Source organism: Pygocentrus nattereri, chromosome 23 (assembly GCF_015220715.1).
Source record: "Pygocentrus nattereri isolate fPygNat1 chromosome 23, fPygNat1.pri, whole genome shotgun sequence".
Classification (NCBI taxonomy): Eukaryota; Metazoa; Chordata; class Actinopteri; order Characiformes; family Serrasalmidae; genus Pygocentrus; species Pygocentrus nattereri.
This window is the reverse complement of record NC_051233.1, coordinates 15939612-15964876: the sequence shown is the minus strand read 5'-3', so window position 1 is coordinate 15964876 and position 25265 is coordinate 15939612. Positions and strand designations below refer to the sequence as shown.

The 25265-nt window shown below is 39.8% G+C and overlaps 2 protein-coding genes across 2 annotated transcripts; both read left to right on the top strand.

The window, feature by feature from the left end:
- Positions 1-27: 27 nt before the first annotated feature.
- LOC108443860 (guanine nucleotide-binding protein subunit alpha-14-like) lies at positions 28-13692 on the top strand. Its single transcript, XM_017724743.2, has 7 exons — positions 28-469; positions 5457-5641; positions 6069-6223; positions 6375-6503; positions 11638-11767; positions 11880-12033; positions 12281-13692. The coding sequence occupies exons 1-7, from the start codon at positions 349-351 to the stop codon at positions 12466-12468; spliced, it is 1062 nt and encodes a 353-aa protein (XP_017580232.1). The 5' UTR covers positions 28-348; the 3' UTR covers positions 12469-13692.
- Positions 13693-16933: 3241 nt separating this feature from the next.
- On the top strand, positions 16934-24976 carry LOC119262281. The gene is made up of 2 exons (XM_037533688.1): positions 16934-17770; positions 24860-24976. Exons 1-2 carry the CDS (start codon positions 16934-16936, stop codon positions 24974-24976), a joined length of 954 nt encoding a protein of 317 aa, XP_037389585.1.
- The last annotated feature ends 289 nt before the right edge of the window (positions 24977-25265 follow it).

Sequence of the window (25265 nt, the reverse complement as noted above, 5' to 3'; positions counted from 1 at the left end):
TTGATTTTGTCAGAGAAAGAGGGAAGAGAGTGAGCAGAAATGAAAGGACAGAAGGCACTAGGAAAGAATGAGAAAAATGAAGTTCATTCAGGTTTAGTGCAAGGCTTGTGTTGCAGTGTGACACGCCCCATTTACACCAGAAGGAGGAAAGTATCCACAACCAGTCTGTGGATAACCTGTGCAGCACATACATAGCTCCTGGTTATTAAGGAGATTACAGTTTTGTAGCCTTTTGCTGTGGGACCTACACTGTTCTTATTTGAAGAAGGGAGCTTCTTCACCTTCCAAGCCAGTCCTTTTACTGTCTTGTACATACAGGGATACTGTTCTAAGCAAAACTTTGGGAACATGGATGGCTGTTGTATGTCTGGTGAAGAGAGGGAGAGTTACAGGATCCACAAAGAGATTGAGAGACAGCTGAGAATGGACAAAAATGATGCACATCGACAGCTAAAGCTGTTACTTCTAGGTATGCTGCTGTTTTTTATGGGTTGTTATGAACGGATTTTTTGTCATTTTCTGCCCACTTAAAAAATCTAGCTGACAGGCACATTTATTTTAAAGACAGATTCTAGTCTAGTCCTGTCTGGGACCTTGTAGTGTGCTGGTTTTCATAAAGCAGATGAATTTTTTTTTTAGCAGAGTGGATATGTTTAGTGCCTCATGTAAATAAATGCAAAACCGTATATCTATCCTCTGACTGTGGCCTTGAAAACATGCGCTGTGTTGTGATACTATCTGGTCAAATGATTATCTCCAGTTTTTATGAAGTAAACAGGGTGTGACAGAAAAGAAACACATTTTTTAAGAACATAATTGGGTTTATGAAAAACGCTTTGGTGAACAGTGTAGAAATTATAAAGGTTTGATGAGCGTTAACATACCAATCATTCTCATATTTCTGGTTGCCAGTTTGAATATGTTTATTTCCTTGTGCTGAGTTATGCTAATCAGGTGTGCCCATGGCTTGGTTGGTAGAAGGAAGAAGAGATGAACATATGCAGTGTAATGCTTCCTTATAGTCATCTTGATAACATTATCATAACCAAAACTGTTTGAAAAACCTGTTTACAGATAAGCCCTCCAACAATTCTCATTGATTAGAAAACACAAGTGCATTGTAAATGTTCTAAAACTATATCTGAGGTAAATTAAAACTGACATTTGTTATTCAGTTGGGCAAGGAGCTTTAAAATTAGAGCAACAACTACAAAATTAACACTATTAAACAGAGAGAGCATCCTGTCACTTCTTTCTTTTCTGATAACAAAACTTAATTAAGTGTCCCATGATACTTTCACTTTCTTTTAAAAGGCACTTTTCAAGGACTCTCATATGAGGCCAAATTCCCTTAGCCATTCATGAAAATGGGGAAGACTGAGGAATACACAAATGAAACAAGACAAATGTGTGTTCCTAAATTAGTCAGTGGCTATAAAAGCAGCTCTATGCCTGAAAATGACCATATCCACTGTTTGAACAATTAAGAACTCAGCTGGAGCTATAGGGAACCTACCCCAAAATGAATGCAAGTATATTTTGTCCCCAAGCACAGGATAGTTAAAATGGCAAAAATATATCTTAAGGTTCACACTACTGAAAATTTGACTGGAAGGGTCTGTGGTCAGAAGATACAAAAATACAGATTTATAGCAACACTAAAGGTGAGTTAGTACCCACTGTTGTGTGTAAGGTGGAGGATCTGTGATGTTTTGGGGCTATTTTACTTTCAGAGGCCTTGGAAATCTTGTTATTATACAAGGCATGATGAAATCCATGAAGTACCAAGAGGCCCAGCACAGTATTTTCACTCCTTACTCAGGTTGTTATATTAGCAGAAAGCAGGTGATTACTTATGCTTCAGTCCAACATTTATTGGGTGCTGTAAAATGTGTATTTTTTTTTTGTTTACTGCCCCCCTAACCACAGTTTAGGAATTATACTTTATTTAGAGTGATCTCATATAACACTAAGTGGGAAAAAAAAATGCCAATAGTGGCCTTCGCAGTTGCAGTAGTTAAAATGCTTGTGTAACACAAGTGTTCAACACACCTCTATTTCTGTGTTAATAGCCGTTTTGTTTAAATATGTGTTTAATACTAAAAATTATGTCTTCTAACTTCTTCAACAGTTGTGCACACCAAGCTGCAGCAACTACATTTGTAGATAACATTAATAGATTTCATTATGTGGACTGGGTAACACCTCTGACACATTCATCAAAAGTCAAAGCCTGTTGCACACTATTTCAGCAAAACATGTTTAATCCAGAATCTATAACAAACAATCATGCAACATTTTAAGTTTGAATGTGCACCTGGTTAACCAGCCAGATTAAAGCTAGCTAGTTAACATTAAGGAACCAAGTAAAAATTAGAATGTATATAAAAACTGCCAAAAAGCTATAACGTCATGGTTGGGTCTTCTAGCAGGACAATGATCCATACCACACAAAAATAGTATAATGACCACAATGAGTCCAGCTTTTTACAGGGCCATTTCGCATGACCTAAATCTCATTGTAATCTAAATCTCGTAGTCCAAAAGAGATGACCTAGATCCGTAGAGGATCTAGAAAAGAATCTGTATTGGGACATGGTCTCAGACTATTTGTTTTGTATTCTGAAATTTCATAAAGTATCATAGAAGAAGATGTCATGTTGGGAAAGAATATTAAAAATAATAATAAGTTATTGATAATGGTTTTAGTTTTCTTAGATTAACTAAAAGTTGTAAACATCTGCTTATCCAATGTATCCACTAAATCAAGGATATTAACAGGCAGATTTTCCCTTTTGCTGTAAAAACAGCCTCTAGTCTTCTGAGATGGTTTTTCACTAGATGCTGGCACATTTTTGTGAGGTTTTGATGGCAATCAGTCAAATCATTTTAGTGAAATCAGCCTTAACCTGCTCAGAGGCCTTGGGGCTACAAGTGGTCGTGAACCCTATGGGGTTAATAACACTTCCACTCTTGTGACTTCCAATCTGCCAATCTTTTCACTTTTAACTGAACAAATTTAAACAAAGTGTCAGTTAGCATCTTATCCACCAGGTTCTTTTTCAAAGAATCTGCTCCACTTTAAATGATGCCAGAGTTGCTTTCTGGTGCCTGTGTCTGCCACACCATTTAAGAAAATTTGAATAAGAAGCTGGTAAATAGGAAGCCAGTTTTAGCCTCACCAAACTTAAGTCTAGAATCAAACCACTAAAAGCCATTGTTGGTCAAGGTTTGAAATTTGTGATGAACTTGGGATTAACTTCAACTTGTGCTCATATGTGCTAGCTGCGCTCTGTCCAATCAGCCACACATTTCTCCAACAGTGTGTGGATCTCAAACATCTTTCCAACTCATCCCCAAGGAAGTCAATATTATAATAAATAATTGTTTTCCACTGCTGAAAAGTCCAGCTCTGCTTTTCTTACACCTCTAGCTGATGGATATGTGTATGGATATGATAGTGCTGACCTTGGTGCAGGTGCTCCAGAGAATCCCATTTTGTTGGTAATGCTTTTCCATGAAGATTATGCAAACTGTGTGTGCCACTTGAATGCCTATGTCAGCAATAGGTACACCTTTTATTTTCTTTTTTTATCCAATTCAATTCATTTTTTCTGTTAATACCATTGGTAAGGTCATTGTCGATTGTTAGTGAAGATGATCAGTGGCTTCCAGTAAATGAACATTTAAAATTATAATAATAATTAAAAGACTAGTTTAGTTTTTGTTTATTCTAAATATAGGTATTGTTTGAGGAAATGCAAGCAGCAACAAAAATTCTCTGTACGCATCTGTGTAACAGTAAAAGAGATTTGAGTACTGACCAGATGATCTGCTGTAGAACTGGCACATCTGTCACAGAGAGGTTCCTCAATTACCTACTAAAGGGCAATAACTCCACCACAACCTTTCAGCTGATTCATTAGGCAGAGCTTAAACCATAACAATATTCACTTACCAGTAATAACAGATTCTATATGGGACATAGCACCACAATCTGACTAGTAGGAAGTAGCAGCACATTAATAAAACTAAATTTAATCAATAAACAAAACTCCTTTAATTATAATTAACTAGCTTTAAATTCCGCTCAATGTTGTTTACTATGCTGGTTTATTGGCTCCCTTCTGGAGGGACAGTGATATTTTTTTTCCAGTGAATCACAGCTAAATAGAAAGAGACTTAGTAAAAGACTAGAGTAGTAAAAGACTCTAGAGCAGTGGTCACCCACCCTGTTCCTGGAGATCTACGTTCTTGTAGCGATTAGCTGCAACCCTAATGAACATTCTGATCTGTCTTGAGAAGTCTTAATTACCTGAATGTGGTGTTTTACAGGTGGATTGGGGTGAACCTTGCAGGAAGGTAGATATCTGGTAGTAGGGTTGGTAAGCACTGTCCTAGAGCTTATTTCAACTGGAAATTTGGGGAGTTGTGGGATGGTTGTAGAAGAACAGAAATACCTAGGCCTGTAACTCTGCTTAGATTTTACATGTGTTTACATGTATTTGTTTTTCATTCTAAGCTAAAACAGTCAAAATAGATTTTATGTGGAGGATTACTGTTACTATCTCCTTGAGGGGAATGTAGAATGTGCAACACTGTCTGTGTTGCACACTATAGCAGAGTCACAAGACTGCTGTAACATGTTCCAGAAAAATATGAAGAGGAATGTTTTAGTGGAGAATAGAAATGTTCACAAGTTGCTTTATGTGAGTCTGAGTCATGTCTCGAGTCACTGGTATGCAAGACCAAGTGAGTCTGGAGTCTTTAGTAGAGAATTTTAAAGGCATTGCATTATGTGAAAGTAAACCCCCTATAAAGTCTGTCAAGTTCAAATAATAAGGCTTTAACTACACAAAGTAAATGATGTGTTTAAAGGACAGAGGGAAAACAACTTGAAACAGTTAGTTAGTCTATAGTTCCTATAGCACATGCTAGCCAGCTAGTACAATAACTAATCCAGCGGAAACTTTGGTACATTTTAGAAAAACCACAGCTAGAATAGCCAGTGTGCTTGCTAACATACACCCAAAGTACATGCTACCTAACAGTTTTGAATTGGTTTGCCTCTTCATTTAAAAAACAAAAAAGCTGTTACTGTGTATAGTGCTTTGTCAAGCTAATGAGTTTTCTATAATGAAATACTTGTTATTTGAAGCTGTATCAAACATGATGCCACAGTCATGCACATAACAGCAAGTTGGTAACAGATAGTTTATATTTTTTACGCATTAAGGTTGGCGGTTGTAATTTAATCAGTTATGTTCAGATTTTCCAGGCTGAAATTTAACAAATCATAAATCTTGAGAAAGTTGCAAGTGATTTAAGTGCAACTCTGACTTGAGTTGGCAGTCAATCAACATAAGACAACATCTGAGTCACTGACCCATCTCTGGTGGAGAAATATGTGTTTCAGGAAAAATTATTAAAAACCAATATGTTTAAAACCTCTTTAGGTACAGGGGAGAGTGGTAAGAGCACCTTTATCAAGCAGATGAGAATAATCCATGGAAAGGGCTACTCGGAGGAGGACAGAAGAGACTACACCAGGCTTGTCTTCCAGAATATATTCATTGCGGTTCAAGCCATGATCCAAGCCATGGAGACCCTGCGTATCCAATTCATAGATGACAAAAACACAGTAAGCACTTGTTAGCCTAAACATCAGAGGTTAATAGTATTTAGTAAATACATGAGTACATACATTGAGAGTTTGTACTATTCTAAAATATTTTCAAATTATTCTAAACCTACTTTTTTATTCATACTCAAGTCAATTTATGAAGAATAGACTGTTTTGCTGTCAATTTGTAAAGAATGGAATTTTGTCGCTCATATCTCAGACACTGTAGTGTTAGCATTTTATTTTAGAAGTAGCCCAAGAAGAGAAACATAAAGAACCTCACAAACTTTAATACATATGCTAATAGATGCTAAGAAATTCTTAATGCTTAATTTACTTCTATTTGAGTCATTATTTAATGCAACAGTACTTTGCTTCAGCATGGTTAGAAGACAATGAACATTTTTTAGTTTATAAAAAGTGTGTGTGTGTGTGTGTGTTTCAGAATTATGCTGCAATGCTAAGTAGTGTGACACCGGAAACAATAATGTCACTGGACGCCCGCCATGCTGTGGCCATAAAGAGTGTGTGGAGTGACCATGGCATGCAGCAATGTTATGAGAGGAGGAGAGAGTATCAGCTGTCAGATTCAGCCAAATAGTGAGCTCTTCTCACTATGGCATTTCATCTGTCTATTGTGTTCCTTGGCAAATAAAAAGCTTGCACAGATTTGTGATCAAAAACAATTACTCATTTGTAGTCTGTCCAACACTCTGGTTCTAAACTTTTGTGATCTTTTTTTCTTGCATAGTTACCTGGATGACATGGACAGAATCTCCTCTGCTCTTTACGTGCCCACTGTCCAGGATATTCTGCGGGTCAGAGTGCCAACCACTGGAATTATAGAGTATCCCTTTAACCTCAGCTCTGTTATATTCAGGTAAAACATTGTGCTAAAATTCCAAGCTATAGGTATAGTAAATTTATTATTAGAAATATACCAGTCCAATAGGTAGTGTTTGCTATCTGCATACTGGATACCGATCAGACGTGACCAGTTCACATTTGAACTGTTTCTTAGTCATGGTTGTGGACCTGGAATACTGCTTCCCTGAACATTTTGGTGTTTTCTCTTCTCTAATGTAGCTGATCCAATTTATTAGTTAATTAACAAGCCTGTTGAACGGGGCATGCTGGGACAGAAAACTCTGTCGCTGTTGCCCTTGGCTTGCAAATGACTATGAATTTGAAATTGAAGTACTATTCTAGAACAACAGAATTAAAAAGAATGTTGGTGTTGGTTCAGTATTAGACTCTACTATAAACTTTGTGCTTATATATTTTGCTACTACAAAATATGAATACCCTAAAGGGCTTAAAGTCACACTTGACACTTGTCACAAAGTGCTACATCATGCTGGAAATTGTGGTCTTTACGGTCAAAGCCAGACCACCAGGAAACATATCCAGTTTCTGGTCCTGTATTTTGTAAAAACTGGGAGTTGTAATCGCTATTGATGTAAGTGACTGGCCACCTAGTGATCACAGAACAGTGATCACAAAATCGAGGATGAGATATTGGATTCAAAGTCCAGATTTATACACCTCTGGCCTATACAATCCCATCCACTAGCCCATCACCTTCAATCTCAAAACAGAAATGATCTATTCACCCTCCTTCACAGTTGCAACTCAGAGCACTTCCACCCACAACCCTTTTAACCTTACAAGCAACTGAAACAGCATCTTAGAACACCATCCAGGAATACAAAGCTAGCCATAAGAGTGGGAAGAGCAGACTATGTTTTTTGATTATGCGGTTGGATCTGCGTGTGTGTATAGCTTAGCTACATGGTTGTACAATCAACCTCAAAATTTCTATATTGTTCCCACCTCTTAAACAAGTTATTTTTAGCTGACTGAATTTGTACTTAAACATAGTCATACAAACACAGACTTTGTTAAGCCATTTGCTTCCTATGAAGCAAGATGAGGGGGCATGTTTTTTTGTATAGGGGTGGGAAATATATCAAGGTATTACTGTCCTCTGTAACAGAGTACTTGTTGCTTGACTAGAAAGTCCTGAAAAGGAGCAAAAGACACCACATTCTAAAGAGATTCAGATTCAGATGCAAAACAAAGTAATTGAAATCTATCATTTTTGAAGATTTACAAAGCCATTGTTAAGACTCTGGGACTCCAGCGAACCACAGTCATTATCCACAAATAGTCTGATGGTCTGGGACTGCTTTGCTTCTGTGGGACCTTAATGAATTCTGCTCTCTATCAGAAAATCCTGAAGGAGAATGTCCTCCTTTCCACTTGTAACGTAAAGCTCAAGCATAGTTGGGTTATACAACAGGACAACGATCAGATGCACACAAGCAAAATAAAATTAATTGAGGTTTGGAAATGGATAACTCTTCCTGGATCGGGGCCTTCTCATGACGGAAGGACTTGTGTGGTCTAGGGATCTTCAGAGCTAAGTCGTCGGGAGCAATATGCTCCTGGTAGGGTCTCCCAAGGTGAACAGGTCTGGAGTGAAGACCCAGACTAATGCGATCCAAACTACTCCATGCATATCATGCACAAAAAATCGTGTACCCTGCCTGGGAAAGGGTCACCGGGACCTACCCCTGGAGCCAGGCCTGGGGGTAGTGTTCCACAGCGAGCACTTGGTGGCTGGGCAGCCCACGTAACCTGGCCAGGCTCAGCCCGAAGAGGCAACATGGGAAGGCCATGTGGGCTCTTCGGGCCACCACTTGCAAGGTCCAGCATGGGGGAGCGGTGTAGTGCCGTATTGGCAGTGGGAGATTGCAGGGAGGCCCTTGGTGGCCTAGGCCCCTGCAGCAGAAACTAGCTCTTGGTACATGGAATGTAAGGAGCCAGAACTTGTGCAGGATATTGAGAGGTACCAACTAGATATAGTTGGGCTCACCTCCACCCACAGTGTCGGCTCTGGAACCAAACTCCTGGATAGGATATAGGATAGTTGGTCTCTCTCCTACTCAGGGGTTGCACAGGGTGAGAGGCGCTGGGTGGGTGCGGGGATAGTCACAAGTCTATCATGCAGTTGGAGTTTGTCCCGGTGGACGAGAGGGTCGCCTCAATGTGAATTAAAATTAAAAAAAGAGGAAAACTTTGACTGTTGTCTGTGCTTATGCACCAAACAACAGGTCAGAGTATTCAGCCTTCTTGGAGCGAATGGGTGGGGTTCTGGGAAGGATCCCGCCTACAGGCTCCATAGTCTTACTGGGAGACTTCAATACTCACGTTGGCAATGATTGGGAGACCTGGAGAGGCGTGATTGGGAAGAACGGCCTGCCCGATCTAAACCCGAATGGTGAATTGTTATTGGACTTTGTGCCAGGCATGGATTGTCCATAACAAACACCAAGTTCGAACACAAGGATGTTCATAAGTGTACATGGTACCAGAGCTCCTTGGGTCAAAGGTTAATGATAGACTTTGTTGTCGTTTCATCTGACTTGGGACTATATCTTCTGGACACTAGGGTGAAGAGAAGTGCTGAGCTGTCAACTGATCACTATCTGGTGGTGAGTTGGATCAGATGGAAGGGAAGACTGATGGTCAGATCCTGTAGGCCCAAGCGAATAGTTCATAATGGTTTCAACTCCCACCTCCGGGAGAGCTTTTCTCATGTCCCGGAGGAGGTAGGGGACATGGGGCCTGAATAGACCCTGTTCAAAACCTCCATTGTTGAAGCTGCCAGGCGTAGCTGTGGCCAAAAGCTTGTGGGTGCCTGTCGGGGCGGTAACCCAAGAACCTCCTGGTGGACACCGGTGGTGAGGGAGGCCGTCAAGCTGAAGAAAGAGGCCTTTAGGTCTGGTTGGCTCGAAGGACTCTCAATTCAGCAGATAGGTACTGACAGGCTAAAAAGGTGGCAGCTGCAAAATCCAGGGAATGGGAGGAGTTTGGTGAGGCCATGAAAAAAGACTTTCGTTTGGCCTCAAAGAGGTTCTGGACAACTGTCTGGCGACTCAGAGTGGTTGGGGTGGGTGCGCCCAAGCTGTATTCGGCAAGGGTGGAGAAACTCTGACTTCAAATGAGGATATTGTTGGTTGGTGGAAGGAGCACTATGAGGAACTCCTTAATCCAAGAGACATGCCTCCCTCACAGGAGTCAGAGCCAGAGGCTCCTGGGGTGTCAAGTTCCAGTTGGTAAGCTCCTCAATGGCAAGGCACCTGGGGTGGATGAGATTCGACCAGAGATGCTTAAGGCTCTGGATATTGTGGGGCTGTCGTGGCTAACACACCTCTGCAATATTGCATGGACCTCAGGAACAGTACCCTTGGACTGGCAGACTGGGGTGGTGATCCCTATTTTTAAATAGGGGGACCAGAGGGTGTGTGCCAACTATCGGGGTATCACACTGCTCAGCCTCCCTGGGAAAGTCTATGCAAAGGTGCTGGAAAGGAGACTCCGACCAATAGTTGAACCTCAGATTGAGGAGGAACAATGTGGATTCGGTCCCGGCTGTGGAACAATGGACCAGCTTTTCACTCTCTCACAGAGTGTTGAGGGGGCTTTGGGAGTTTGCCAACCCAGTCTACATGTGTTTTGTGGACTTGGAGAAGGCTTATGACCATGTTCCTCAAGATATCTTGTGGGAGGTCCTCTGGGAGTACGGGATGCCAGGGCTACTACTCCGGACCATCCAATCTCTGTACTCCTGGAGTGAGAGCTGTGTCCGTATACTCGGCATTAAGTCAGACTCTTTCAGTGTTAGCATTGGACTCCGCCAGGGTTGTGCCCTGTCTACACTCTTGTTTGTGATATTCATGGACAGAGTGTCAGGGCCTAGCCGGGGTCAGGAGGGCATTCCGTGTGGAGGCCGGAGGGTGGCATCTCTGCTATGTGCAGATGATGTTGTTCTTTTGGCGGAATCACATGGATGCCTCCAGCGCTCACTGGAATGGTTTGCACCTGAATGTGAAGCGGTTGGTATGTGGATCAGCACCTCCAAGTCTGAGTCCATGGTCTTGCCCCGGAAAAGGATGGCATACTCACTCCAGGTGAGCCCCAGGTGGAGGAGTTTAAGCATCTTGGGGTCTTGTTCACGAGTGACGGGAAGAGGGATCGTGAGATCAGATGCAGGATGGGACAGGCAGCAGCAGTAATGTGGGTCACTGTACCGGACTGTAATAGTGAAGATGGAGTTGAGCCAAAAGGCGAAGCTCTCTGTTTACCGGTCGATCTCCATCCCAACCCTCACCTATGGTCATGAGCTGTGGGTAATAACTGAAAGAACGACATTGCAAATACAAGCAGCAGAAATGAGCTTTCTTCGTTGGCTGGTGGGCTACATGCTATGTGATAGAGTGAGGAGCTTGGTCATCCAGGAGGAGCTCAGAGTAGAGCCACTAGTGTGGAGGAGTGCCGGATTCCCCCTGAACGCCTCCCAGTGGAGGTGTTCCAGGCATGGCCTACTGGGACAACCCTACGGGGTCATCCTAGGACCCGATGGAGGGATTATATCTCCAAGTTGGCTTGGGAGCAGCTTGGGGTCCCCGGGAATGAGCTGGAGGAAGTTGCGGGGGACAGGGTCATCTGGGATTCTCTGCTCTCCCAACTGCTACTGCGACCCTATCCAGACTAGCGGTCAACGATGATAATGATGATGATGATGATGAAATGGATAAGTCAAAGTCCTGAATCCTATTGAGATGCTGTGGCAAGACCTTATACAGTTCATGTTCCAAAACCCTCCAATGTGGTTGAATTAAAACAATTATGCAAAGAGTTGCACAGTGTGTGCCAAGGTTCCCCCACAGCGATGTAAATGACTCACAAGTTATTGAAAACATTTGATTGCCATTGGGGGTGAAATATTTCATAGGTGAAATAGCTTTTTAATTGATTTTATCTTCAATAAATGAAATGATCTTTTAAATCATTATCACTATTACATTATCATTATTACTTGGATGACCTGAAACACTTAAATGTGACAAATTGGCAAGAATAGAAGAAATCGGGTGAGGAGCAAATACTTTTTCACAGCATTTTATGTTGCTTGCCCAATTTGTGACATATGTTCCTATGTGTTGCAGGATGGTTGATGTGGGAGGTCAGCGGTCAGAAAGGAGGAAATGGATTCACTGTTTCGAGAATGTGACCTCTATAATCTTCTTGGCGGCACTGAGTGAATATGACCAGGTCTTGCTTGAGAATGCCAGTGAGGTAGGATGTTCTTTTCAAAAATTGCAAATAAACTGAGGGAGGGGTATTAATTAAAGGGAATCTTAATGTTTTTGGCATTGTATGTGTTTGGTTTGACACTCCTCCTTTACAGAACCGTATGGATGAGAGCAAGGCTCTTTTTAAAACCATCGTCACTTACCCATGGTTCCAAAATACCTCCATCATCCTTTTTCTCAACAAGACAGACATCCTTAAAGAGAAAATCACCAAGTCTCACATTGCAGACTACTTTCCTGAATACCGGGGTGAGAGGCTTAATATACACACTGTGTAGGTTAAGTAAACACACTAATACAAGTACATCATATTAGCCACATATACAATATATACAAATTATTTAATCTTTAATAGGCCAAACTGATCTTATCAAAAAATAGTTTAAGAAACATGATGCATAGCAAATCAGGCATAACCATCCAAGAACGAGTATTTTTTTAACTGTGTTCAAAATATTGCAACAAAGTTTCTACAGGCTAATCTGTTTCTTTCCAGGCCCTAAGTGTGATGCAGATAATGCAATGAAGTTTATTCTCAAAATGTATGAAGAGCAGAACACGGAACGCAAGCGCATGTACTCGCATTTTACATGCGCCACAGACACAGAAAATATCCGTTTGATCTTCTCAGCAGTGAAAGACACTATAATGAGGATTCACTTTGAAGAGTTCAACCTGACTTAAAGAGACACTTGTGGCATACATGGCTTTTAATGCTGAGGTTATGACCATTTAATATTATTTGTGCAAACTCTTCAGAAGTCTGTAGTGGAATGCTACAAGGTTGGTATAGTGTGGTATAGTCGAGCACTGTGAAATTCCTTCCAAAAAACTTCAGATTTATTTTCATTTTACTTAGTAATTTTAGTTGCTGTTTTTCATGATTCTGACTGTAGGCCTAAAGGCCTTTGTGATATGATGCATAACTTTGGAAACCAGTTGATGAAAAAACGGCAAATGGTTATAGAGTTATAGCATGAAACTATCTGCTATTCAGCTACAGAGTTTTTATATTTTGTTCATTTTTTAGTTTTTTCTAATGGGGGATATTTTCAAACAGTGGGAACCATACTATGTGAAGCTGCTGTGTGATCCTAATCTTTTTCTCATAGCAGCTGAAAAGGAGAGGTATCTGTACACCAGCTGTTTGAGTGGTTCAATACTCAACTAATGATTTTCAAACAGGTTACACTTAAGCTGGCAAATAAAGATGTTGTTGGTTGTATGTCACTTTTCCTCCATGTCCAAGAGAGTAAAAGCTGGTATATTTATGCTATCCTGTGAAGATCAAAAGATGAGGATTTTACTTGAAAGTTGAGCTGCCGCAAAGGAAACAAAGACAAAAGAGTTCAGTTTAAAACCTTTGCAAATTATACAAGCCTACCTCTACTCTCTGCATAGCACTACAATCTGAATATCAGGCTTTGTCAAATTTTGAATATAACCTGTATTTTCTTTTTTTACTGCTGTATTTTTTGGATTGGGTTTTTGTATTTACTTATTGTTATCCTTCAGAGCAGCAGTTGATAAACAATTTTAAAACATTATGCTAAATAAATTGTAGGGAGGCGCAATGTTATTAAAATCCTATTGGCTTCAGACAGATGTACAGATATTTAGATTTGACCGATATTTTAAATCAATGTTTAGTGATGTATGTATTTTATTCTGTAAAAGCAAAATGTTTAGGGGTATCACTGAGTTACTGTGCTAAAATGTATAGATTGTATTATTCTTATTGTATCTGTAAGCCTATAGAATTAAATATTACATTTTTCAATAATGCTAATTCAGGTGGAAGTAGTCCCAATTTCTACATTGTAAAAATGTCTTTATATGTATTGGCATTGCCATTGGCAGATATGTACATGGAAAATGTTGTAGAATTCTGTATTAATTTGTACTCTATAAATGAAATAATACAGCCATTGAAATATTTCCTTTTTGTGTCCTGTGTCCTTCAATTTTGTTAAAGAACACGAAGAAAAAAAAGGAAAACACAGCAAATCTTCTTTTATTGAACACAGCAGCCGTGGTTAATCATTGCTAAGTGCTGGGTGAAACAGATGGTATAGGAAGTAGGTCACTTGGCCAAACAACTTACCTTCATGATAAACCTTAAACGCACACATTACCCTACAGTCCAAAACATAACAACACAAATAAGACATGTACACATCTTAAACCTATCAGCAACAACTTATTTACACATCAAAGTCTCTCTTATTCCGAGTCCCAGGAAACGTGCAACATTGTGATGACTTTATCTACTTTCTTACAGCATTGCTACAACGTTATCAAAAGGTGTGGCTGTTTTTGTCTGAACAAGGTTGTCACAATGTTGTCACAACCTCATTATTCAGAGTTCACATATGGTATTATGACAACCTGTTGGCAACTTAACAAAGTTCCATGGAGTTCTATGCATAACATAATGAAACTTATATAGAGGTTGTGACAACATAGTGGCAAGGTTATCAGTGCTGCCAGATGACATTCGTACACCTTTCCGAGCAATTACCTTTCAGTGTTTTGGGCACCAAAACAATGGGTTGTCACAACATCATTACAAGGTAACTATGTTTGCTGGGGTCCAGTGCTACTGTGAGGCCCCACGCCATGCCGCTCTGCATGGCCACACTTCCTGTTATTTAAGTAATCTTTTAATTATATATTTACATTTTTATTTTCAGCTAAAAATACATGCTTAAACCTACACACAAAATCAGTTGATAGTTACATTAATGGTATATCAAAAAAAAAAAAAAAAAAAAAAAAAAAAAAAAATATATATATATATATATATATATATATATATATGTGTGTGTGTGTGAGTGTGTGAGTGACTGTCTGTGTCTGTGTGTCTGCCCTGCGATGGACTGGCTTTCTGCACGAAGACTGCTGGGATAGGCTCCAGCACCCCCCCCCAACCCCCCAATGGATGGATGGATGGATGGATGGATGGATGGATGGATATATATATATATATATACACACACACACACTTACATATAAATGTCTGTCTTTCCCAAACCCCAGCTAATGCAGTCAAGAGCTGGAGGTCTGAAATTTGATGGGGGCGGATGCCTTACCCTGACAGGTTACTTTTGTTTCGATTAAAATTACAGTGCTCATACAGTGATGTAAGTGATTTTGTTTTTGGTTTTATTTGTTTGCTTCACTGTTTCTATAAGCTATTTGTGAAGTTTTACATTTTGTAACATGTGCCCACAAAACATGCTGTTTTTTCTGTATTTGATTTTTCAAATAACACTGGATGATGTATGCTGTCTAGATGATTAGCTCTGCATCAAAAAAGCCTCTCCAACCTTACCCCAAAGGTATTCAGTGCTGAGGGGCTTAAAACCATCTGTTTGATGCATGGCACTAGACATGGTGACACTAGACATGGCTCAAGTATGACTCCTCCAAAGCATTCTGTTCTCTTGCCAATGCTTTTCTATGGAGATTATACAAGTTGTGTGTGTGCAACTGAATGCCTGTATAAGCAGTGAGTGTACCTTAAAGTAACTGGAATCACTCATTAGAAGGGAAATCTGAATGTTTGTGCGCATTTTGATATATTGCTGCTTTCAATTGCAGTTGGTAGTTTTGTCTGATGTGTTCATGTGGTTTATCTAGGAGATTAACAAAACAATAATAGTTATCTGGCATCTATTACCTTCGGCCTGTTTAACTAGTGTTTTTCAATAAATATAAAATATAAATATGGGTTCATTTTTTTATTTAAAACTATATATACTTCACAATTACCAATTATTTGTAACATGGAGCGATGACGAAGTGGACGAAGTGCTGAGAAAAGCAAGATTTATTACAGGCAACTCCAAAATCACTGTCGAGACGGTCCATAGTCAGAGAGCCAACACAAAGAGCAGGAGGGACAGACATAATGACAATAAAAATCAACAACAGGGCTGGAAGATCAAACACCAAACAAAACAAACACAATTCATACATACAAACAAAGACCAACAAAACTCAGGAAAACACAGGGCTTAAATACAAACAGGGACAATGAGGGACAGGCGGGAAAAAAGGTGGAAACAATCAGGGGTGGAGTCAGAAAACAAGGGGGCCAGACTAGCAATGAAACTAAAAAAAGAAGCACATGGACATGTAAACAGACGCACATGGAAGACTAAAACACAACAGGAGCACATGGACAGGACTAGGAGGGGCCAATTGTGACAATTTTTGTACAGTGCTGATTACTTTAGAATGATTTTGATAGAAATATGACACATTAATGGGGGCAGGACTAATGACACTATTAGCATTAGCATTAAATGCAAGATCCAAGCGACCCAGAAGGAGCTAAGCAGCTTAGACAATGTGTGTGCGTATGCAAGAGGGTGGAATGGCATGCCTTGAGAGCATCAACCTGTTTACGACATGACAATAGCTACTAAATAAGCAAATAAATTGTAGTTTTTTGCTAGCTCTAAGTATGTAAATAAGTGTGTTATGGGGGCCCATAATGTCCTAGTTATGGCCCTGTCATTGATGTCAAATTTAGGCCAATTTGTGCTTTATTATACATTTTTTCAATGTTCCCCACTTTAACATCTAACTTTAAAGTGTGTTGTGTTTCCTGGTAGGAAACTAATTTTTTTCTGATAAAACTGCAACCACTTGAAAGGTGCAAAAGGCACCTATTAGTGTTTCGTTTTAGTCCCAATATACCTGGACCAACTAATCAGCTCATGAACAAGCCCTTTTCATAGCTGAAGTGGGAATGTTAGAACAGAAAGATCACTTTTATTGTTTTCTAAGGGACAAATACATATTGCAAAAAAATAGGCCCTGTAAAAAAAAGTTATAATAATAAAATTATAATAAAAAACTATAATAGTTTAACATGACAGAAAGGGACAGGCAAGCACCATGGTGGTAGAAACCAAAAGATGAGGCTTTAGTAGCAAAAGGTTTAGCAAGAATCATGGTCAGGAAACAGACACCAGTTTTGTCAGACACCAGTTTTGTTTGTTTGGTCAGAACCAAAACAGCAGAAAGGTACAAATACGCAGCCAAAACCAGAGAGCAAACACAAAAGGGAAAAACCAGAAATCCAGTCCAAACACAAAAAAGGCATTCACAAAAATGCAGGAGAAGTGTTCAGTGTGGCATGTTTAGCTTAACGCCCTTCTCTGCCTCTAGTGATAGCGATAGCGTTTGTACTAAGTGCCAGCTAGTTAGCTGTTTGGTGGAGAAGGTCGACCAGTTAGAAGTGCGTATCCGGGGATTATTAAGGGATAGGCAGCCAGAGGCAGCGTTAGCAGCCCCCGGTACCCTAGGGAGAGTTAGCACCCCCTCGACTCCGGCGTCAGAGCCCTCACAGCGGGGCGAATGGGTGACGACTCGGCGGCCTAGCCGGAAAGCTAAGGCTAATGCTAACGCTGAGGCCAAAGCTAGCCCACCGGAACACCACGCTCCTCCCATTCACGTGTCAAACAGGTTTGCCCCGCTCAGTGAAGCACCCACTGTGGAGCCTGTTAAAAGCACTCTGGTCATAGGAGACTCGATTGTTCGACACATGAAGTTAGCTACTCTGTTAGGGGCGCCAGCGGTTACAGTTAAATGTTTATGGGGAGCCAGAGCGCCGGACATTAGTGGCAACCTTAGATTAGCTGATAAGAGATATTCGAGGATAGTTTTTCATGTAGGGGCCAACGATATTCGTCTGCGGCAGTCAGAGATAACTAAGGCTAATATTAGAGAGGTGATTAAACAGGCCCAGACGATGTCCGATGCCGTGATCTGCTCTGGCCCCATCCCAATGCGGCGCGGCGCTGAGGCCTACAGCAGGCTTGCGGCGTTAAACTGCTGGATGTCCAAGTGGTGTTCCGAAAATCAAGTGGGCTTTATAGACAATTGGTTACGATTTGAGGGCAAGCCTGGTCTTATAGGTAGGGATGGTGTCCACCCCACGCGGGAGGGTGCTGCCTTACTTTCGTGCAGCATAGCACATAGTCTTTTAGTTAGTCGGCAGAGTAGTGTAAACCGCTGCTGACAATCCAGAGCCGGGACCAGGCCGCAGACAGACAGGCTAAACCGACCGTCTGCGATCCGCCTTGAGGCATCACCCAAGATTAACCTTATTGAGACTGTGTCTTTTCCCCGAATTAAAACTAAATTTAATCACAGAAAAACTCAATCAGTTCGCTTAAATAACCTTATCAACATATATCCATGTTCTGATGATAGCACTAACACCTTAGATCTAAAACTTGGACTACTTAATATAAGATCATTAAACTCTAAAGCAGTCGTCATAAATGAAATTATAAGCGATCATAAATTTGACTTTTTTTGTCTTACTGAAACGTGTATTAGACCAGATGAATATTTAGCTTTAAATGAAGCCACGCCTGTAGACTATAATTATGCACAAAGGCCAAGACTATCAGGCAAGGGAGGTGTAGTCTGTGTAATATACCAAAATACTCTCGATATTAGTGAGAAACAATGCGACACTTTTACTTCCTTTGAGGTCCTCTCTATTCACGTCACAAATCCGGTCACAAAAAAGAAGGCGTTCTCATTATTTAACATTTACAGACCACCAGGGCCATACTCTGAATTTATAAAAGAATTTAGTGACTTCGCTGCAAACCTGGCTGTGTGCAACGATAAAGTAATAATTGTAGGAGATTTTAATATTCACTTTGAGAAGGTAGACGACCCATTAAAAAGGGCATTTACCTCAATCCTAGACTCTGTTGGTTTTACCCAAAATGTAACAGGGCCTACACACTACTGTAGTCATACGTTAGATTTAGTTTTGACAGTAGGTCTTAACATAGACAAGCTTAATATCCTACCGCAAACCACAGCGATCTCCGACCATTACTTAATTTCATATGAGCTACGATTTAGCCATAATATATACACATCCCCTCGTTATTCAACAAAGCGCTCAATAAAACCTTCTACCGCCCTACAATTTATAGAAAATCTCCCAGAGTTATCAACCCCAGTCTCCACTCCATCAGATCCAATGGAACTAGATTTACTAACCGATTATTTAGAAAATACCTTACGATCCACTTTAGAAAATGTGGCCCCACTTAAAATAAAAAGAATAAGGCAGAAAAAGCTCACCCCGTGGTACAACGATAAAACCCGGACCTTAAAACAAACAGCTCGGAAATTAGAGCGGAAATGGCATCATACCAAACTAGAAGTGTTCCACACTGCCTGGAAGGACAGCCTTATAGAGTACAGAAATGCTCTCACAGAAACTCGCTCAGCATATCTGGCCTCGCTGATCGAGAATAATAAGTATAATCCTAGAGTTCTGTTTAATGTGATTTCCCAAATCACACAAAATCAGGCAGGTAATGAACCAGAAATCCCAGCAACTCTCACCAGTGAAGTTTTTATGGACTTCTTTAATAATAAAATTGATAATATTAGACAACAAATGCAACCCACAGTATCAAATTCAAATTCAAATCCAGCTTGGCTGTCTTCTGACTTGGATGATATAGAACAAAACACAGCTGTAGAAAAGAGTCTGGAAACCTTTTACCCCCTCCCACAGCTAGAGCTAGAGAAGATTATCTCTTCTGCAAATTGCACAACCTGCACACTCGATACAATTCCATCAAAATTACTCAAAAAAGTACTGCCAGTTATTATAAACCCTATCTCAACTATTGTAAACTCGTCCCTTAGTCTGGGCCATGTTCCCAAAGCTTTTAAACTAGCAGTTATCAAACCTCTGATCAAGAAACCAAATCTTGATGTCACCGTTTTGTCTAATTACAGGCCTGTTTCTAACTTACCGTTTATATCTAAGATCTTAGAAAAAGCTGTGGCCCAACAACTTAGTTCATATCTACATAAGAACCATATATATGAAAAATTTCAGTCGGGATTCAGGCCACACCACAGCACTGAGACGGCTCTAGTTAAGATAACTAATGATCTTCTTCTTGCCTCTGATCAAGGCTACATATCTCTCTTAGTGCTACTTGACCTCAGCGCGGCTTTTGATACAATAGACCACAATATTCTCCTAGAAAGGTTAGAAAACATGATTGGAGTCACAGGGACGGCCCTATCATGGTTCAGATCTTACCTATCAGAGCGTTATCAGTTTGTTAGGGTAAACAATTTATCTTCCAATTATTCAAAAGTGAGATTTGGAATTCCGCAGGGGTCTATATTAGGACCATTACTATTTACACTATACATGTTACCGTTAGGCACAGTTATAAGTAACCATGGCGTAAACTTTCATTGTTATGCAGACGATACTCAACTGTACATATCAGCCAGACCTGATGACCAATACAGGTTAAAGAAAATGGAGGACTGTGTAAAAGACGTGAAAGGCTGGATGTCACGCAACTTCCTCCTATTAAATAGTAACAAAACAGAGGTTCTCCTTCTGGGTCCAAAATTAGCAAGAAGTAAATCACCAGATTTAATCTTAAATCTCGCCGACTTTCCAGCCACACCTGGCTTAGCAGCAAAAAATCTTGGCGTTATAATAGATTCAGATTTATCATTCGATCAGCACACAGGCAGCATCACTAGGACAGCTTTTCTACATCTTTGCAACATTGCAAAGATCAGAAATGCCCTCTCCCTGCGTGATGCGGAAACACTAGTACATGCCTTTATTACTTCTAGGCTAGACTACTGTAATGCGCTACTGTCAGGATGCACGAGCAGGAATTTAAACAAACTCCAACTAGTCCAAAACGCCGCAGCCAGGGTCCTCACTAAAACTAGAAAATTTGAGCATATTAGTCCAGTGCTATCATCACTTCATTGGCTACCTATTAAATTCCGTATTGATTATAAAATCCTTTTATTGAATTATAAAGCCCTACATGGTCTTGCTCCTGAATACCTGCAAGAACTTAATTCTCATTATGAGCCATCACGACCACTCAGATCCCAGAGCGCTGGCTTATTACTAGTCCCCAGAAAGCTGGGGGAAGAGCTTTTTCTTATAAAGCCCCCAAACTCTGGAATGACCTTCCAGAAACTGTTCGGGACTCAGACACAGTCTCAATCTTTAAGACTAGGCTGAAAACTCACTTGTTCAGTTTAGCTTTTGGTAGCTAATGTTCCCCCTTAGATAAATGCAGCAGATCCAAGGGTCCATGGACACAGGGAATAATAGTAAACTGAGACGCTGGTGCTGTCGTCCCGCTGCTCGCACGCGGTCACTCAAGTTTGTGGACTCTGTTTCAGAGTGCTGCCGTGTCTGTGTGTCCTTCTGGTTCTCTCCTTTTAGTTAAGCTGTCATAGTCAGATCTGCCAGAATCGTTAGTCACACTCTGGAAATGTTCACATTCCCTGTTTATGTACAAACGGATAGAACAAAACTAATTCCATTTACCTGCTTTCTTTCCGAGTATACAATCACCCATATGTCCGGCTGGACACTGAAGGACGACTGACTGCCGAGCCCTCCTGCTACCCACTTCAGACCAGCTGACCACGCCCCAACCACCTACCTTGGATGAGCTGCCCACCCTACGCTGATGTTCTCATAGACTCCTAGTTATTCCTAATACCAATATTACTGCTGTTAATATTAGTAATATAATCACTTGTAGGTAGTTTGACCAGAGGAGGATGGGTACCCCCTGGTGAGCCTGGTTCCTCCCAAGGTTTCTTCCTCAGTTCTGAGGGAGTTTTTCCTTGCCACTGTTGCCCCTGGCTTGCCCACTGGGGGTGTTTTGCATTCTTACAGTTCTCTTGAAACTTTTTCTTTTCTGAAATTCTGTAAAGCTGCTTTGTGACAACATCCGTTGTAAAAAGCGCTATACAAATAAATTTGATTTGATTTGATTTGATTCAGTAACTCTACAGCAGAAGCAATACCTTGCAATCTGGTTAAGCTAAGGCCTGGGCTTTTAAACTAAAATAAACAAGTCATATGACATGTGTGGTGAATTTGATCTTATTAATTCTATAGTCGTAACATTAATTTCTATTATATTGGTTATTATACTGTGTAGATCCTGGTTGAGTTTATTCTGTAGAACCACAGGGTTTCAGTCGAGCTGATGCAGGAGGCATCTGGACAGGAAAGGGGCCCCCTGAATGATAACAATGCCATATATGGGGTTAGGCGACCAGGGCCATTCTGGAGAAAATGTATGTTAAATATCTAATATGGCTTGAGAGGAGCCATACATCGAACTGAGGCTATCTTAATAGAAACCAGATGTGGGCTATACGTCCACTGCAGGTATAAAACCATAAATATGAATCTGGGTCATTCTGTAGAAATGTCCGTTATTGTATCAATAATGTTTACAGATATATTACACTTTAATTTATTAAACTTTCTTGAGCCATCAATTTAGCAATAATGGTTATTAAATCAATTATATACAATTCCAAGCACCACAGAAGTGCTTGTTCTCACAGTCATGTGTTATGAGGTAAAAATATGTTTTTCTGCATTTGTAACTGCAATAATCTATACATGACTATGAAATATATGATTACAATAGTTTTCTTTAAATATACATAAAACAAATACAAAATAAATATTGTACAATACATAATGAAATGTGTGGTCCCTAGGAGTCATGTCACTGGTGTTATTGTGTAACAAAAATCTTTTATTTTGAAATAAAAATCATACTGATGACACCACTTGATTTCCTTTTACCTATTTTCTGAAGATCTATGGAGAAAAGCACATGGTGTCTTCTCAATTATCAGAAATGTTCCATTTTGCTCATGATTTCATATGAAGCTTTTAGTTGAAGTCACTGGTATGACCTACTTCTTAGGTATTCTTAGTTAGGTGTGTTTTTATACACACAAAAACCAAAAGGAATGACAGATTTCACAAAATGTACTGGAGGAAAAAGTAAGATATTTGACTTTGAAATGTAATGGAGAGAAAGTAAAAAGTTGCCCAAAATGGAAATACTTAAGTAAAGTACAGATACACAAAAAAACTACTAGTGTAATAATTACATTTACTTAGTTACTGTCCATCACTGCTATTAAGTCTAAGCTTGATTTCTCTATTGCCAGAACAAAATGGGTTTTTTGAAAAGTCACCTCTATTGCACTCTGCAATAAAGAAAAATGTTTAGACCTCATTTTGTCCTGTATACATTTTTCTCCCCAATATCAACAGATCCTCTGAATTATGAGGTTGTTAAAAAGTCTTAGTAATAAAATTGTTACATGGAAGTTAAAGCTACTGTGTATCGATTTGATGTCACTGAGCTGCACAAAAGAAAGGGGGACGATAGTGCTCTTGTGCTACCTTTATCTAATACTCACTGAAACACATCTATCATGTTTCAGTGAGTATCAGATGACAAACAGAACTGCAGGGAAACCTGAGTCTTTTCTTCTGACATTTTTCATCTGTACATGGAAATATGCTACCACACAAACAAAGCATGCTGGTTTGCATGGTTTTTAAGGAGGCTGGCAGTTCATTGCGCAGCAGCATTTGCTTATATGTAGCAGCGTTCATATTTCAAATCTTTAGCGACCTCATAATTCAGAGGATCCAGTGATATTTGAGAGAAGAATATTCATATGACAAAACACATCAACCTGGGAACATTTTTGATTATCACAGGATATGAAAGAGGCAATTTTCAGAAACTAATTTTTCTCATAGAGAATTTCCTTTTACACCCAGAATTCCTTATATGAACATAAGAGCATGGAGCTCACTACAAAAGCAAGACACAAATGGTCTGTGAGAGAGCAGAGAGAGAATCAGAGCCTCAGTGGTCTGATGTGTCAGCTATATGTAACGCTATATATTGTCATCTCTTGCCTCATTTTATTGCAGTATGACACATTCTGTTTGGTAGCATCACTCCAAATGTTATTTTGGCATTTTCATTTTAGGGTTGTGTGGAAAATATATTAAATTTTGTAAAACAGAATATTTTACATGTTCAGGACGTTTTTCTTACAGATAGAACAGTAACAAAAATGAGAAAAGATGATAATTTCTTCAGGTCTGGTGTATGATTGTCCTACAGCAGAAGGAAAATACCTTTCTATAGCTAGTTTGTGGTATAAACCTTGTTGCAGATACTGTACATACTTGCAGGGATTGAAACCTCACTTTTTATCTTATTTTTGGTGAACATATCCTATTCCTGCTTTCAAGTGCACTCACATGTTTTATTCATTTTCTAGGTGACAATATATTAATACATTCTCTTCAGAATCAGCTTAAGTCTTTTTGTGGACAACTTCTATGTATTTGAGTTTTTAAATTAATTGTTCAATAAAATGTACAATTTCACAAAGAAAATCAACAAAAATGTCATTTAAATAGGGGTGCCCAAACTTTTACAGATGACCGTAACCTGAATAAAGAAGTTAGGCTATTTATTTGAATGATGACATGGAAGCAAAGTTGCTATAAGTGCTTTATCAAGTGGTATGTTTTTAAGATTTATGTTTTAGAAAGCACTGCATTTGCAGAAGGATACATATTAATGTGTAAATAAGTTGTTGTTATTAGTCTATTTGCATCATTTTGTGCTGGGTTGTTGGGTAGTTGGTGCCTAGATCTAGAAGATCTGCCTGGTATCTTGGCCATTTCAGCAGCACTGAGTGGCAATTCTCCCTTACTGCCTGTTCAATTTGTCTTTAAAGCACACCATTTTCTGCATCTTATTCTATGCCAACACCAAAGTAATTAAAGTAATGATGATCGTAATATTTTAGGAATGTTGCCACATAATGGACTTGCCATGCCCTGCCTATTTGCCCCAACTGCACTTCAGTAGGCTAGTTATAGTTTACTAGATTCAGGTTTGGGTGTTACAAAATCAAAACAGGTTGCAGCACAAAAAACTTGTTTTATGTTGAGCTTAGGAGCTGCTAAATATTTACAATATAAGCAGGTGTAAGTACTGGTAAAACAGTACCGTATAGTGAGAGAAAAGTATAGTGAGAGAAAAGGTCTAAACCATGTTCATTGTAAAGTTTAAGCAAATGGCAGAAAGGTGAAACTGGTCGCACTTTCACCTTGCCTGATCACTTTTGTTCATATTGAAATGACCCTTTGTCTCATGACCTTAAGGTGATAACAATCACCCCCTCCCCATCTCTACCCCTTACATCTCTACTCATATTCTCCTTCTACAACCCCTCCTTATCCCTCCTCAAACTTCTTTTCCTCCTCCTTACTCCCCCTTAATGTATATAAGGTCCTTCCAAAATATTCTTGTTAGACTGGACTGCAGACTGGACTGCTGACCAGACTAGAATGGACTGCTGACCAGACTAGACTAGTGACACACTGATGACCAAGCTGTGCCCGTGCATGATCGTCTGCATGCACGTGAATAAGACTAGAGTCCTGATCCTGCTGATTGACTGCTGATCGACTGCACTATACCCATATGTATGTGGAAATAAAAATCAAGTGTCCTGACTCTTCTTGTCAAATTTTTAACAACCTGGTGCCCTGCCGCAGATGGCTTACT

Bases quoted from the DNA above. Each gene is read 5' to 3' on its own strand.
- LOC108443860 (XM_017724743.2), top strand. From the start codon at position 349: ATGGATGGCTGTTGTATGTCTGGTGAAGAGAGGGAGAGTTACAGGATC. The intron at 470-5,456 runs GTATGCTGCTGT...AAACCTCTTTAG, and splicing joins GCTAAAGCTGTTACTTCTAG to GTACAGGGGAGAGTGGTAAG. The intron at 6,504-11,637 runs GTAAAACATTGT...TATGTGTTGCAG, and splicing joins CTCAGCTCTGTTATATTCAG to GATGGTTGATGTGGGAGGTC.
- LOC119262281 (XM_037533688.1), top strand. From the start codon at position 16,934: ATGTTTAGCTTAACGCCCTTCTCTGCCTCTAGTGATAGCGATAGCGTT. The intron at 17,771-24,859 runs GCACATAGTCTT...CATGACCTTAAG, and splicing joins CCTTACTTTCGTGCAGCATA to GTGATAACAATCACCCCCTC.